A 14,464-nucleotide genomic window follows, 5' to 3' on the forward strand; every position below is an offset into this window, starting at 1 on the left:
TTATAAAAATTAAGCGTTTATTCGTAATTGTGTATTCAATGGTTCGGTATTTCTTTGATTTCGAAGTGTCCATCAATCATAACTCTCCAAAATGGCGTTTCACCCTGTTTCCAATGTGGGTCTCATTGTAACACTCTTCTGGAGTCATGGGGCGAAAACCCTTTTTTGGGAAGGGTTTTATGTGGTACTGAGTTGTAATTTTTCCGGAATTTATCAAGAAATTCTTGAATTTGTTTTGCATTTGAAGACCGGCCGACATTTCTTTCAAGAGACGGCCAGAGCCTTTCAATCTTGCCGTTCTGGCGCGGCATATGGGGGAGAGTGTGGCGGATTTGAATGTTGTTTCGCATGAGCCAATTATAAAATTGGCCCATATTCTCTCCCCCGTTGTCGGACCAGAAACAAAATGGCTTTTGATATAAGCCAATCGTTTCTTCGGCAACTCTTGTTGTAGATTCGGAAGATTTATTTGGCAAAATTTTTAAAGCCAACAAAAACCGAGATTTATCGTCTATTATACCATAAACAGGTAACCTCTGTGAACCGTATAAAAAATGAACATCTACATGCCATATGGTATCGGGTTTTGTTGCTTCATATGGCGTATAATATTTTTGAGAGGGCCTGTCACTTTTGGTTCTTTGATCTCCAAAATACTGTAAATTCTTCTGAGTTTATTGTAGGAAGCTGAATAAACATTTTGATCCATGTTTAAACGCCAAAACATCTTTTGGATTCCGCACTTATATTCCTGAAATTTTTGGAGAACATATTGCAAATTTTCAGGAGTAATATCATCTGGTGCCGGACCAGGTTTAACGTTTGGGGGCGTTAAATTTGCATTTGTGTATGCTGCTTTAAGTGTGTTTTTCGAAATTGATCTAAATTCACACTTCATTTCATCCTCGTATGGAACTCGCTTACACGCAATTAAATAATTGAGTTCGCGAGATTCAAGTTTTTCGCGTGTTTGAATTAACCACCAAGAAGGAATGGTTGGTCTACTCATAATAAAAAATGAAAAGCCAAATTCTCTCAAAAAGTTAAGTAGGACCAATTTTTTATAAAAAAATCCAATTCCATTATGAATGTTAATTAATTTATATAATTATTGAATAAAAAATTTTCTTTGAGATTATGAAAAGTTCTTTGAAAAGTTATTTTTTCTCATTTTTAAATATTGAAAAAAAAAAAAAAAAAAAAAAAAAGGTAGTGGGGCTTCCAGGCACTTCGTGCCCTCTAGCCCCAAAGATATTTAGTATAAATGAAGTTTTTATTCGGAAAATTGTTAGTCTTCTGGTGTGAATTCAGAGGACTCTTCTTCTTCCTCCATTGCTTCTGGGAAGAAGCCTTCTTCTGGGTCGAAAACATTATATAATGTGTCGCTTTTCACAAATTATATATGTTTTCATGCTTTGTCACTTTTCTGTCACTTTTCGGGTAAAAACATTTTTATTATTATATATAAATGAATTTTACAAAACCTCCGTTACCGTTCTTTGGAAATAAGAGTAAATGTAAAGATATTATATTGAGAGAACTTAAGAAACTACCGAATGGTCTAACATTTGTAGATTTGTTCGGTGGAAGTTTCTATATATCCCATTTATGTCATACAATATTCCCAGACTCAAAGATTATATGCAATGACTTCGACAACTATATGGACCGTCTCAAACATATTCCAGACACAAACAATATATTGAAAGAGTTAAAAGAAAAGATACCTATAGGTAAGATGGAACGTATACCATTAGATAACAAAAATATTGTGAGAGAGGTTTTGAAAAAAGCAGAATATATAGACTGGGATAGTATATCTGCTAGACTATTATATAGTGGTGCTATAAGAGTTCATGACATTGAAACACTTATGTCAAAAGTTTTATATCTTAACTATACAAATGTTTTCAAAGAGGACATAGAAAAATATATTGAGGGTATAGAGTTTGTGAGATGTCATTGGACAGAGTTGTATGAAAAATATAAAGACAAGGAAAATGTTTTCTTTATAGTGGACCCACCGTTCTATAACACATGGGATTTTCAATACCAAGTAGACTGGACTTTGAGAGACTCTTTAGAAACTTTAGACGTTTTACATAACCATCCATGCTTTTACTTTACATCCGATAAAAGTGGTTTGGAAACCGTTATGAGATGGTTAGAGGACATACATGACTATGAGTTTAGATACGATAAGATAGAATATGAGAGAGGTCCTATAAACTGGAGAAAGTGTCATAACAAAGAAATTTTACTAGTAAGTAAATGTGGTTTGAAATAGGACTACTTGTTTTAGGTTTTTTCCATTGTGTCATTTACTTATTTGACGTGGCAGAAAGATATAGAGAATATGAAGATGAACCAATGCCTGCAAATGTTCAGTATATGTACTCGTAAGAGATATTTTTATCTAATATTAAATGGACGCACAGAACTTAGCGAATGCACAGCAACCTGGACAACCAAACCCAGAGAATATTCCAAATGAAGTTAGAATACAAACTGCAATGGCAAACTATGGTCAAGTGCCAACAGATGTACAAATGCAAACTGCCATGTCAAATGACGCTGCGTTAGGTTTGCCACCATGGTATGCAAATATGAGATGGAAAGAGTTTTATACAAACCCTGAAGTGGGATATAAACAACTTTATGCAGATGACGCGAACACAGGAGTTGACCCAGAGTATGTTTTCTACCAGAGGAGAAACAGAATGTATGAGCTCCAGTTAAAGAATGCTATGGAACTCAACAGGAAACGTAAGAGACTAGGCGGACATTAGATTTTTACATATAGTAAAATGGGTTTCTTCAGTAGTATTGGAAACTTCTTTCGAAATGTTGGAAGAGGTATATGGAATGGAATAAAAACCGTAGGAAGAGGAATTTGGAACGGAGTCAAAAATATTGGTAAAAGGGTAGGTCAGTTTGTTGGTATTATACCTAAAGACCCTGAACCAGAAGAACAAGCTCCTGTTATACAACAGCCTGAACCTGCACCACAGTCTAGTTGGCAACCAAATCCAACACCTCAACCGTATTAAAAAATTATATTTTTATCGTTCGATAGTAGTTGTATATGAAACTAAGTTCTAAGTAAAACGCATGGTATAATGGAATTATTCTTTTTCTTCCATCTGTAGTAAACCATACTTGAAAGTCTGAAATACTTCCACTTGGTGGTTCGTATAACTTTGTAGGTTTTTCGTAAAAGTCATTTGCCAAGCATAAGAAAGAGTTTTGGGCGCCAGAAAATGAAGCATGAACAATAATAGCAGCTGGGTCGAAAACATCTTTAAATAAATATGGTTCATCTCTTGCATATCGACTGTAAATATTTGCTAAAGGAAGTTCGACTTTCTGATTTAACATTCTTTGCAAATAATACCATGACATTGCAGTGAATTCTGTATATATTTGTTCGTCTTTCTTTGGATTGTCTTCGTAGATTTGAAATGACACTTGTGAATTTTGTTTGTCATATACAATTCTCACATAAAGTGTGCTCTCGGTATTTGCATATTCATCAGCATATTTTGCATAACATGAATTTATTTTATCTTCTATATTTTTTAACGCAGTCTGTAGAGAAGATGAAAGGTCAACTTGTATTAGCTCAATTTCTTCCCACATTTTTCGTTTCCCTTCAGATATATAATCTATATGAAACCTTACAATAAATGGAAAACTTTTATCTTCTACAGACACAAACTTCATTCTACGAAAGCCAATAGCTTTTGTGACAGATGGGTCTCTTAGCCATCTTAATGGGTAGTCAAAACGATAGCCTTCATGCTTTACGGTCTCTGTCTCAAACTTTTGACCGACATTAGTAAAAAGTTCATCTAATGGTTTAGTTGTAGCAACTCTTGAATTTTCTTTTTCTATTGGAAGCATATTTTATCTAGAATAAAAATGTCAAATGAAACAGCGTCTATGAGAGAAATACAACACAACCGACAACTCATTATGCAAGCTCTAAATAAGAACACAACAAACTTTTCAAACTATTCTAAGATATCTGAGTCATTGAAAGAAGGAAACTTAAAACTGACATTAAACCCAATGACAGATGAGTTTCTGTTTCAAGACAATAAGAACCATACTGTCTGTATAAATCCAACAAAAGGAACTTTAAACGAGAAACCTATAAATGAACTTCTTTTGAAAACAGATGTTGACAACAAAGCTGACAAAGAATATGTAGACGATGCAATAGCAAAAGAAGAAGAAAGAGCTAACAATGCTTATGCAACAAAAGAACATACTCATCCTGAACTAGCAGACAAAACATATGTTGACAATAAAATGTCAAGTGAAGTGACAAGAGCTGAAAACGAATATTCTAAAAAGACTCATACACATTCTATATCTGAAATAACAGACTTAAACGTTAGCCTTGAAAAGAAAGCAGATAAGGAATATGTGGCTAGTAAGTTAGAGAAGAAAGCGGATAAGGAATATGTGGATGAAAAAGATAACGAAATGAAAGAAAGGGTTGACTGGTACCATGAACGGACATCGAAGATTTTAAAAACTAAAGCCGATACAGGATGGGTTTCAGGATGTTTAGACCTTAAAGCAGATAAAACTTATGTTAACGATGAGGTAGAGAAGAAAGCAGACAAGAACCATACACATACAAGTTTTACAACTGTTGCTATAGAAAGTATTGAAGGAACGGTTGAAGAAACTGGTGGGGATGCAATATATTGTAAACCTCCTAACTTTCCACAAGGTTTAACATCGGATGACGACATAACGACGATGAGAAACATTAGATGTAAAGATGTTTATGTCATGAAGGATGAACATAATATTAAATTCACTGCTCAAGATTTATATGACAAGAAAGCAGACAAAACAGAGCTTCAAACATTAAAGACAGAAATACTTCAAACATTATATCCTATAGGTTCTATTTACACGTCAATGAACTCTACCAGACCAGAAGTAGTACTTGGTCTCGGAACTTGGACTCAAATAGTCGACAGGTTTTTGTATTGTGCAAACTCTTCAAAGGAAACAGGTGGAAGTAAAACGATTTCAGGTGCAAATTTACCTGCGCACAGTCACTACATAAATTTAAGTACATCTGAAGCAGGTTTGCATAGTCATAGATTTTGGGATTGGTCAGGAATGACAAAAGGTAAAGGATATGATGTTAAAGAGGACGTTAAGTTTGCTATAAATTGTTACTGGAGTAACACTGAGGTAGGAGGAAGCCATACACATCGGTTTCAGGGTATATACGCAAACAACGGGACAAAGTAAAGACTACATGCCACCTTACATGACAGTTTACGCATGGGTATAGAATTGCTTAGTCGTCATTTTCAACTTCTTTAGCATATTCGTCAGGAGTTGTCTTATATTTGTTAGGAACTGTCTTTGAAAGTAATACCACCTTGAACTTTGACAAGTTTGAAACGAGGTCTGACAATAGTAGTTTTATCTTCTGCTTGCTTGCAGTCTGTACATTTTGCCATGTTTGCCTAAAACTTCATAATATTCTCTGTATACTTTCTTCTATTTTTACGAACACGAATGCGAGTACCTGTCGAGTTCCCATTGTTGTCATAGTCAATAGTATTTTCATATGGGTCGCGTTTAGGTATTTCTATTTTTACTTTGTCACCTTTCTTAAGTTTGAAGCCTGGCATTCTTTCTTGTTTGTCTCTTTTGACTAAACTATTAAATATATAGTCTTTCTCTAAGTCAGGGTTGTTTTTCATTTCTTCAGGGGATGGTTTCCCAAACCTTTTTGTTTACGGCTATTGTAAATATTTAAAACTTGTCTCATCTTTGCCATGGAGAAGTGTCTATACTTGTCGTCATATGACATTTCATCTACCTCACCACCTTGTGGTTGTTTAAGTCTCTTAAGATTTTTATACAACTGTCAATGACACCAAGAGCAGAATGGTTTTGGTCGACAATGAAATATTGGTTTACATTTTTTGAACGCAGATAGTTTTTAATATCGTCTGATTTGAAAGAACGTTCACAGTCAGATGTCAGTTTTGTTGGATGGTATTTGTCAACGAATATTGTCAAAGCAGTTTTCACATCTAAAATATTTTTGGACTGTAATGGTATGGCTTCACAGTATCTTGTGTTTTGACCAACAAATATTAGCCAGTATGGTGGTCCATCTTCTCTATACCTCGGAATGTTTTCCAAGATATCCATAAACCAAGCATTTGGTGTTGAACTAAAGATTTTTATCATGAGTGCTTTCTTTGTTGCCTTAGAAACATAGGGGTCCTTGTTTGGATTCGTCATTTTTTAACCCATAAGAAATGGGTTTATTTGGCGCATTAGCAGGAGTTGCATCCAGATTTTTGCCCGCAGTGGGAACAATAGCCAGAGGTGCATTTGGAATTGGAAGGAAGATTTTGAGTACATTAGGTATACTTAAAGAGAAAGCACAACCTATTATACAAACTGTACAGAAAGGTTGGGATGTAGCACGAGATGCAGCAAATCTTATTCCAAATCCTGAAACAAGAGGAAAAGTTCAAGGATGGATGGACAATGTAGGAAGAGAAGCAGGAAACTACTATAACAAAGCAAATGACTACTATAACCAAGCAGGCACTACATGGACCAAGGTGAAAGATTCTTTAACAGAGGATATAACCATGCACAACAATGGGTAAACAATAACCAACCGCAACCGCCTCAAACGTGGGGAATGTAAAATTTTTTACTGAGATGAAATGAACAATACAGCATTGAGACAAATGGGCTCAAGATGGATTTGTCGGCTTCCAGCAGTTACACAACCACGTGTTTGTCAAGTTCTTCCTATACCTCAAGAAGTTTTAGACCGACTTAAAAAACCTAAACAACCAGTTGAAAACAAACCAAACTAAAATTTTTTACTGAGATGAAATGACCGAAGAAGTTGAAACGGTAGATTTGACACCACAAACAAAAAGTTCAGAACCATTGTCAAAACCTGTCAAAGAACTTACAGATGAAGAGAAAAATTCAATAATAGAAAGTGCCAGGTCTGGAAATACAAACCCTAACTACAAAGTCACTTTTCATAGAAATGGAACGGCTAGTATCTCAAAAAAGAAACAGACTCTCACAAATAAAATATTGAAGTCTGAAGGAGCTTTCGAGACAACAGATGGAAAAGTTTACTTCACTGACCAACAGTTCATTATAGAACATCTCATTGACTTAGAGTCGAAATATTCTAAACTTTACAACAAACACAAAAAGTTGAAAGGAAAACAAAAACAAATGGCATATGATATTTATGAAGATGTTGACGACACAACCATACCTGCAAGTGAGGTAAAGTCAGAGGAACCGAAAAGTGACGAAAAACCGATAGAAGAAGGAAGCCAAAAACTGAAGATAAACCAAAACCAAAGTTAGTTTCCAAACTAAACCAAGTCAACCTTCATTAGCTGGTATGGGTTGGCGTCAAAGACTTATGGCAGCAGGCGGTTATGTAAAGTAAAGAAAAAAATATTTTTTTATTTTTATAAAAATGCCCCCATATAGAATGGATAGAAAATCTGCTAGAATAAAAGCAGAGTTAGAAAGATATGGTTGGAAAGTTTCGAAGAATTTTAAATATAGGAAGGGAAGACCCATAAAAGTCTATGACAAATTGTCTGGTCTTCGCTACGAAATGGACTTAGAAACAGCACGCGCAAATTATCCAAACAGACTAGAGAGGTTAGAAGAAGAACGTCTTATGGACATGCCTTTCGATGTTAGTGAACCTCAAGTTGAAGGACACGACGGCTTTGCCAGATTCTACTGGAAACATGACGAACAATTGCATCCTTTGAGAAGGAAAAAAGGAAAAGGTGAAGACGCACATGCTCCCATGGAAAGAACAAGATATGCATATGAAAAGTATCGTGAAGTTAGAAGTCAAATTACATCTGGTCGAACCTTTACAGTAAACTTTGACGAAGGAAAGAACAAAGAAGGCTTCATGGGTGTACTTGCTGCCATACAAGACGGAAATAAGAAAGGATACAATCTCAGACTAACCGTAACAGATTTGGACGGTCACATTTACTATGCACATGGCAATGTCACAACAGCTGCAATGCTTCTTGACGCTTTCAAGACTACAAAGAGAGAACAAATGGTTGACTCCGACTCAGACATTTTGAATGCAATTGAAGGAATTGCAAGTGTAAAATTTGAATGGTACCAACCTAACCCTCAAGCAGTCAGACAACATGCTGGATACTTCCCGTTCATAAATAAGTCTGACATTGACTTGACAAGGTATGGAATTTACAATTCAATTGAAACAATTGTCAATGAACCTTGCATTCTTACATGTCTCAGGAACTCTGGTCTTGTTACAGATGAGAAAATGAAGTATCTTGAGTCATGTGTGAAGACAAGGTACATTCTCAGAGGTCAATTGGCAAAAATTGCACCGTTGGCAAATGTCAATATCCGAGTCAACATACCTACAGCTAAAGGTTCTTCACATGACGACTATGTTGTTGACAAAGACTTACCATGGTTGAAGATTGCAATTGTCCACAACCACTTCATGTTGAACGAAAGTCTTACAAACCCATTGTTCGGAAAAGGCAAGTGCAACATTGTCAGAGCTGTAAACATTCTTTTCGAGAAAGGTTTGTTGGAACCAATTCCAGATGACAAGCTGACAGAAACTTTTGTACCAAAAGACGAAACAAACTTTTCACTGTTAGCAAGACCAAAAGTTGTTCCAGACAAAGTTCTAGTACAAAAGAAGTACACAATTCCACAAGGAGTTGGATTGTTCGGATACCAACCTGAACCAGAAGAACTTCCAATGAGGTTGCAAGAACTTCAAGATGCTATAAACAAACTTCCATTGAGACATCCAATTGACGTCAAATTGTATTGGAGAGCATCTGAGTTAGGTCAGAAGGTTTTATATGAAACAGGTTGCTTCGACGATGTTTATGAGATAACAGGAGAAGTTTCTCAGAAGATAAGAGACTCACTTGAATTTCCACAAACTGGACCAATTGGTTGCGACAAGTTCGACTCAGATGAAAAGATATACTATGTCGACCTTAACGCTGCGTACATGAGGTTCGTCCAATATATTCCAACTGGAATTCCAAACGAAGATGGTGAGTTCCCAGGAAGGAACTATACAGTTGGAAAAGTCATACAACAACTGTATGATATTAGGAAAGCTTCAAACCCCAAACTTGCAATGACACTCAAATTGCTTATGAATTCGACATGGGGATATTCCATTAAGAAACCTCAAGAGATGAAGAGTAAACATTATGAGAAGGTCGACAACTTTGTTGAAAGGTTTCTCCTTTTGTTTTGAAGTACGAATTCACTCAAGGTCAAAGTGGCTTAGTAACCACATTAAAACCTATTGTCGAACATTGGTCTTACCCTCAGTTCGCAAAGCAGTCCTTGACAACTACAACAAATTCTTCTCCGAAGTCAAATCGAAAGTTGTGGTTTACTATGAGAACATTGACGCACTCATGACGAACGAAGAAGGTACAACAAACTCATTGAAATGGGCATGGTCGGTGAAAAGATGGGTCAATTCAAATTGGACAAAATTTTCACCGAAGTTCATGTCCTCTCCAAGCGTAAGTACTGGGGCATACTTGAAGACGGCACAGAAATAAAACATTGCATGAAGTAAAAAATTTTTATTCGAATTTGAATCGGACAGGTCGAGTTACACCATTCTTGGTCTCAAACTCATATATAACCTGTTTGTTTGTATTTTCGTCGACTATGACACGAGACACGAACATTGACCAAACGGACAAAAAGTGTCATTTCAGATGGTCCCGCAGCCAATCGCATTCGAGCACTTCGAAGAAGCCTTACGTTCCAAGGGAGAGGGTGTCTGGTGCAAGGCAGAGGTCATGAAACTCTACGAGCAGTACATCCTCAATGCCTGGGAGGACAAATCGTCCTTGGATTGGCAATTCTACCAACTCCTCTGGGACGACCTCCTAGGCAACTGGGATGACGAAAGAGTCCAATTCAGGGTCAGGAACTACTTGTCCAAATTACCCTTAATTTAACCCACTTAATGAACTAAACACCTAAATTTACTTCGGGGTTTCCCCCTAAAATAAAATTTTTTTACTCTTAGAACCACTCGAGGTTCTCCTTACGGTTGTTGAGCTTGTCACCGTCAATGTGTCTGACCTCGTCTTCTTGTCTGGATTTGGAACCCATTGAATTGCGACAAGCTTGCCCATGGAGATTGAACCGCGATTCCGAAGGTTAAGGTTCAAGTGTCCCAAGTTGTTGAGGACTGGGGTAAGAACCTTGCCTGTCTCCTTGTTGCGGATTTGGTATGGGTAGGGTTGGGAAATTTCGTAAGCGTCATCGGCAACAAGGGTTGCCCAAACTTCCTCTTCTTCGTGTTTCTCTTCTTCATCTTCTTCCTCTTCTTCCTCTTCTTCCTCGACAATTCCTTCTTCAATTCTGTGTTCACGAATTACGGTGTTGGAGGTTCTGTCCTTTCCGAGTACCTTCCAGATGGCGTCTATCTCTTCGAAGAAACGGTAGATGAGTCTGGCAAGGTCTCGGTTCTCTCTCGCGTAAATGCGCAAGGTTTCCGTCAAATCATTCAGGCATTTCTCATTGGAAGCTTGGTTCATGAGGACATCGGCTTTGAGCTTGGTCATCTCTTCCATAAGACTACTTTGGAGAGTCTTAACGGTGTTTGTCAGATGAGCTTTCAAATTCAAAATTTGAATTTGAACTGGGCGCTTGTCTGGCAACATTGAAAGGACATCTGCCATTGTGTTCGGCTTCGGTGCTTGTTCGGACATCGAAAAAATGAAGTGGTTTGAGAATGACGGTTTTACTTCAAAAAGCTTGTTATGACGGTTAAGTCATACAACAAGTTTAAAATAATATCTTGTTCTTCTTCTGAACGTTTGTTGTCTCTTCCGATAAAAGTTTCGAACATGAGAACCAAAAAACGTTTTTTGAGATTGCGGAAGAGTTCAGGCAAACGTTCATATTCTGGATATGTTGGGAGCAGTTCAAAACATCTGAGCTGACTTTCGGACAAAATTGGGACAATGTCAGAAAATTCATCTTTGGTCGGACTGCTTGAAGGTAAGTCCCTTACATGTAAGTAGCTCTGGTAAAGTCTTCTCATTTCTGCTAACTTTTGGAGTATAGCTTCGTAGTTTAGAAGTTTTAATTTTAATTGTCTTATTCCACTCTTGACATCTAAACGGTAACTATCCATGAGGTCAAGAGTAGCTTTGGTAGCTTTAAGTGGAGCTATCTTCTTTGACTTGTGCAATTTTGGTTGCAATTGTGGTTTGAGCTCCTTCAAGTTCGCCGTCTATGTCGTTCTCAACGTCTTCAACCATAGCTTGAAACTCTTCATCGGTCCATTGAGATTGGTGTGGGACGAATTTAACTTGCTTCATTCAAAAAATGAAAAAAATGTTTTTACTCAAAGCGTGCCATGTATATGGCTATAAGAAACTTACCAGAAGGCTTCTTCTTCACATGAGTCTTTGGCAACTTGAGTGTTGGTGTTGGAGTTGGGTCTGGAATTTCAATTCTCTCTCGAGCGCAACAACAGATGTCAGAATAACATTCCCCACTGTCTTTCTTGCCACCATAAATTGTGTATTGACCGAACTTGCATTTGCAGGAAGACCGGTCAATACAAGGTTCACAGTTGACATATGTGTACACATACCTGTTGAGTACGAGTGTGAGTAAAAACATAAAAAAGTGAAGTTAAAATGAGATGTTTACTGTAAAGGTACGATGTCGCCTTCTGTGTTTATGAAGAACGCCCGACCCGAGAAGTGTAAGAGTCCTCTGAGAATTTGGGCAATTCGTACAGTTGGGTTCTCTCTGTTTGGAAGTAGTATCCAAGGACGCTTGGCAAAGAACTTCAAGAGGACTTCTTTCTTCATCTCTTTTATGTCGTCGAAAGGAGTGTTTTCTGGTATTTGCAGGACAATTCCAGTGTCAATTTCAATTTTAAGCGCACTTCTTCCAGACACCCAGCCTGCAATGGTCTTGTTTGACTTCAGATGGCTCAGGTAGTTCCTAACTAGCTCATTTATCTCTATAAGGTAGATTGCCTCATCTGCTGGGTCTATGTCGGTCATTGTTTCAAGACGAGTCTTTTACTTTTTCAAGACGAGTCTTTTACTTTTTCAAGACGAGTCTTTTACTTTTTCAAGACAAGTCTTTTACTTTTTCAAGACAAGTCTTTTACTTTTTCAAGACAAGTCTTTTACTTTTTCAAGACAAGACCCGTTATTTTTCAAGAAATTTTTTGGTGTAAAGTTCTCAAATTTGAGAACAGTGGTCTTGATTTCAGACGATACCCGTACTTTTTCAAGACAAGTCTTTTACTTTTTCAAGACAAGTCTTTTACTTTTTCAAGACAAGTCTTTTACTTTTTCAAGACAAGTCTTTTACTTTTTCAAGACAAGTCTTTTACTTTTTCAAGACAAGTCTTTTATTGTTTCAAGACAAGTCTTTTATTGTTTCAAGACAAGTCTTTTATTGTTTCAAGACAATGTCCGACGTACCACCAACCGAGCCCATATCCCAACCAGAGGAACCTAAAGCACCAGCCCCTGCACCTCAGCAACCTCAGTTCCAACAAGTACCTCAGTTCCAACAAGTACCTCCGAATTACTACCAATTTCCAAATTACTACCAAATACCTCCTCAAGGCTTCCCGAACTACCCTCCTCAGCCTATGCCTTACTGCCCTAACCCTTGGATGTTCATGTCAAACCCTCCACCCCAATTCCAATTCCAATCTCAGTCCAAGAGAGACCAAGAGTTCGAGGAAGGTCTGAACCGCTTACGCAAAGAGTATGCCACAGCCCCGATGGAAGATGACAGGCTTTCAGTCTCTTCCCTCAAATCGACCAATTCGACTCGTACCACAGATTCGGTTCGTGACCGTGAAGACTACCTCAAGCAGTCTGAGAGACTCTTCATCCTACAACCATTTACAACTGGAGCTCTCAAGAACATGCGCAATTACGAAGGTCAGACACCAGCTGGAGACCGCAAAACAGACGTACTCGCAAGAGCAGTCCAACTGGTCAAGACAAAGACGGAGATAGTCGACTTCATTCTTGCAGCTTGCCCATACAAGTAAAAAAATAAACAATTACGAGTTAAACTTTTTATTCTTTCTTTTCTGAGTTGTTTAGAGCTGGTTTCTCTTGTAGGAACCTTTCGTACTCTTCCATGGTCATGTAATTGCGAATTTGGTACGCAATTCCAGGTTCGTTGTTTTTGAACCTTACGTATGTAACGCTTCCATCCTCCTCAGGGAAGTAAGCTGCTAACATCTGACCAAGTTTTCTCGGTGACTCGGAGCTCATAAAAATGTCACTTTTTAAACGTTAAGTTTTTAGTCTTATTTTACCCTTTGTTTACCCTTTGTTTGTCAAGGTAGTATTGGAGTGCAATTTCTCCAAATTCTCTGTGTCGGAGTTCTTCAGCATTTTCCAAGGTGTACCTGGAGAACTCAAAGAAGTTGTCAAGAAGATACTGCCATGCTGCTCTTCTGAGTTCGTCGGTATTTTGGAAGTGTTGCACCTTCGAGTCTTCGGACATGAAAAAATGACACTTTTTCTATTAAACCGTTTTGGCATTTCTCATGAGTGAGTATAGTTCTGCCGAACCATTGGAAGAGAAGAAGTACCCTTGCTGGCAAAAGACAAAAATAGTTGCCTTAGTTGTCATTGCAATTGTACTCGTAATTGAATTCATTGTACTTCTCTTCACGTACATAAAACTCAGCAATGGTATTTGCTTTAAGAAGCTACCATCTTACTAAGACTAAACACTTAGATTTTTCAAGCTTGACTTTTTACAATTTGAATTTTGTCATAAATTTACACCAAAAATAATGTTTAGGTGAAGAGGTGAGATTTCACCTCTTTTTTCACCTGTTTTTTCACCTCATGAATTTTCATGATTTCATCGTAAATGTTTTGTCGAAACTTCATCGTAATGAGCGTAAATGACCCAAAAATAATGTTTAGGTGAAGAGGTGAGATTTCACCTCTTTTTTCACCTGTTTTTTCACCTCATGAATTTTCCCGAAATAAAAAATAAAGTTGGTTTTTTTAAAAAAATATTTTTTATTTTTATTGTAAGAACATGTTAGCAACAACAGCACCAAACTCGTTAGTCATGAACCCAACTTCAATGTTAGTAGAGATGAAAAGCTTCATTCCTTCTTCATATACTTTCGAAACAAAAATCCAGAAGATAAAGCAAGAATTGTTAACAAGTAATTTAGACTGTAGTGCGAAAGATGAAACAAATGAACAGTATCTTTATGAAATGCAGGACATTATTGACCATTTACCCAAATTGCCTGAAATCCAACAACAAAAACTAACCATTCCCGAATTTGACGAAATTGAAGTGAAACCAACTGACTCAGTAGAAATAAAGAAGTTCA

At 37.2% G+C, this 14,464-nt stretch overlaps 12 protein-coding genes and 2 pseudogenes across 14 annotated transcripts, besides 2 other annotated features; 9 read left to right on the plus strand and 5 right to left on the minus strand.

Moving 5' to 3' along the window:
* Positions 1-1,183: 1,183 nt before the first annotated feature.
* Positions 1,184-1,279: a terminal%2Cinverted (terminal inverted repeat of Maverick-3 transposon ID:TVAGG3_0055740).
* Positions 1,184-14,464: part of a mobile genetic element that runs on past the window's edge.
* On the plus strand, positions 1,664-2,287 carry TVAGG3_0055750 (phage tail repeat-like family; the record flags this gene model as incomplete). Its single annotated transcript, XM_051221184.1, has 1 exon — positions 1,664-2,287. The coding sequence occupies one exon, from the start codon at positions 1,664-1,666 to the stop codon at positions 2,285-2,287; it is 624 nt and encodes a 207-aa protein (XP_051106170.1).
* Positions 2,427-2,789, plus strand: TVAGG3_0055760 (uncharacterized protein; the record flags this gene model as incomplete). Its single annotated transcript, XM_051221185.1, has 1 exon — positions 2,427-2,789. The coding sequence occupies one exon, from the start codon at positions 2,427-2,429 to the stop codon at positions 2,787-2,789; it is 363 nt and encodes a 120-aa protein (XP_051106171.1).
* Positions 2,808-3,050, plus strand: TVAGG3_0055770 (serine threonine-protein phosphatase family; the record flags this gene model as incomplete). Its single annotated transcript, XM_051221186.1, has 1 exon — positions 2,808-3,050. One exon carries the CDS (start codon positions 2,808-2,810, stop codon positions 3,048-3,050), a length of 243 nt encoding a protein of 80 aa, XP_051106172.1.
* On the minus strand, positions 3,055-3,903 carry TVAGG3_0055780 (uncharacterized protein; the record flags this gene model as incomplete). Its single annotated transcript, XM_051221187.1, has 1 exon — positions 3,055-3,903. One exon carries the CDS (start codon positions 3,901-3,903, stop codon positions 3,055-3,057), a length of 849 nt encoding a protein of 282 aa, XP_051106173.1.
* On the plus strand, positions 3,922-5,110 carry TVAGG3_0055790 (phage tail repeat-like family; the record flags this gene model as incomplete). The annotated part of the gene is made up of 1 exon (XM_051221188.1): positions 3,922-5,110. A coding segment is annotated over one exon (1,189 nt), but the record flags the coding sequence as incomplete, so codon positions are not given.
* TVAGG3_0055800 (uncharacterized protein) lies at positions 6,729-6,884 on the plus strand (the record flags this gene model as incomplete). Its single annotated transcript, XM_051221189.1, has 1 exon — positions 6,729-6,884. One exon carries the CDS (start codon positions 6,729-6,731, stop codon positions 6,882-6,884), a length of 156 nt encoding a protein of 51 aa, XP_051106175.1.
* TVAGG3_0055810 (uncharacterized protein) lies at positions 7,532-8,131 on the plus strand (the record flags this gene model as incomplete). Its single annotated transcript, XM_051221190.1, has 1 exon — positions 7,532-8,131. A coding segment is annotated over one exon (600 nt), but the record flags the coding sequence as incomplete, so codon positions are not given.
* Positions 8,648-9,667, plus strand: TVAGG3_0055820 (annotated as a pseudogene). The gene has a single exon. A coding segment is annotated over exon 1 (1,020 nt).
* On the plus strand, positions 9,813-10,075 carry TVAGG3_0055830 (annotated as a pseudogene). Its single transcript has one exon. A coding segment is annotated over exon 1 (263 nt).
* TVAGG3_0055840 (cytochrome B-C1 complex subunit 6, mitochondrial family) lies at positions 10,250-10,817 on the minus strand (the record flags this gene model as incomplete). The annotated part of the gene is made up of 1 exon (XM_051221191.1): positions 10,250-10,817. A coding segment is annotated over one exon (568 nt), but the record flags the coding sequence as incomplete, so codon positions are not given.
* Positions 11,455-11,739, minus strand: TVAGG3_0055850 (uncharacterized protein; the record flags this gene model as incomplete). The annotated part of the gene is made up of 1 exon (XM_051221192.1): positions 11,455-11,739. The coding sequence occupies one exon, from the start codon at positions 11,737-11,739 to the stop codon at positions 11,455-11,457; it is 285 nt and encodes a 94-aa protein (XP_051106178.1).
* Positions 11,766-12,131, minus strand: TVAGG3_0055860 (uncharacterized protein; the record flags this gene model as incomplete). Its single annotated transcript, XM_051221193.1, has 1 exon — positions 11,766-12,131. The coding sequence occupies one exon, from the start codon at positions 12,129-12,131 to the stop codon at positions 11,766-11,768; it is 366 nt and encodes a 121-aa protein (XP_051106179.1).
* On the plus strand, positions 12,548-13,144 carry TVAGG3_0055870 (uncharacterized protein; the record flags this gene model as incomplete). The annotated part of the gene is made up of 1 exon (XM_051221194.1): positions 12,548-13,144. The coding sequence occupies one exon, from the start codon at positions 12,548-12,550 to the stop codon at positions 13,142-13,144; it is 597 nt and encodes a 198-aa protein (XP_051106180.1).
* On the minus strand, positions 13,173-13,373 carry TVAGG3_0055880 (uncharacterized protein; the record flags this gene model as incomplete). The annotated part of the gene is made up of 1 exon (XM_051221195.1): positions 13,173-13,373. The coding sequence occupies one exon, from the start codon at positions 13,371-13,373 to the stop codon at positions 13,173-13,175; it is 201 nt and encodes a 66-aa protein (XP_051106181.1).

Source organism: Trichomonas vaginalis, chromosome IV (genome assembly GCF_026262505.1).
Source record: "Trichomonas vaginalis G3 chromosome IV, whole genome shotgun sequence".
NCBI lineage: Eukaryota > Parabasalia > Trichomonadida > Trichomonadidae > Trichomonas > Trichomonas vaginalis.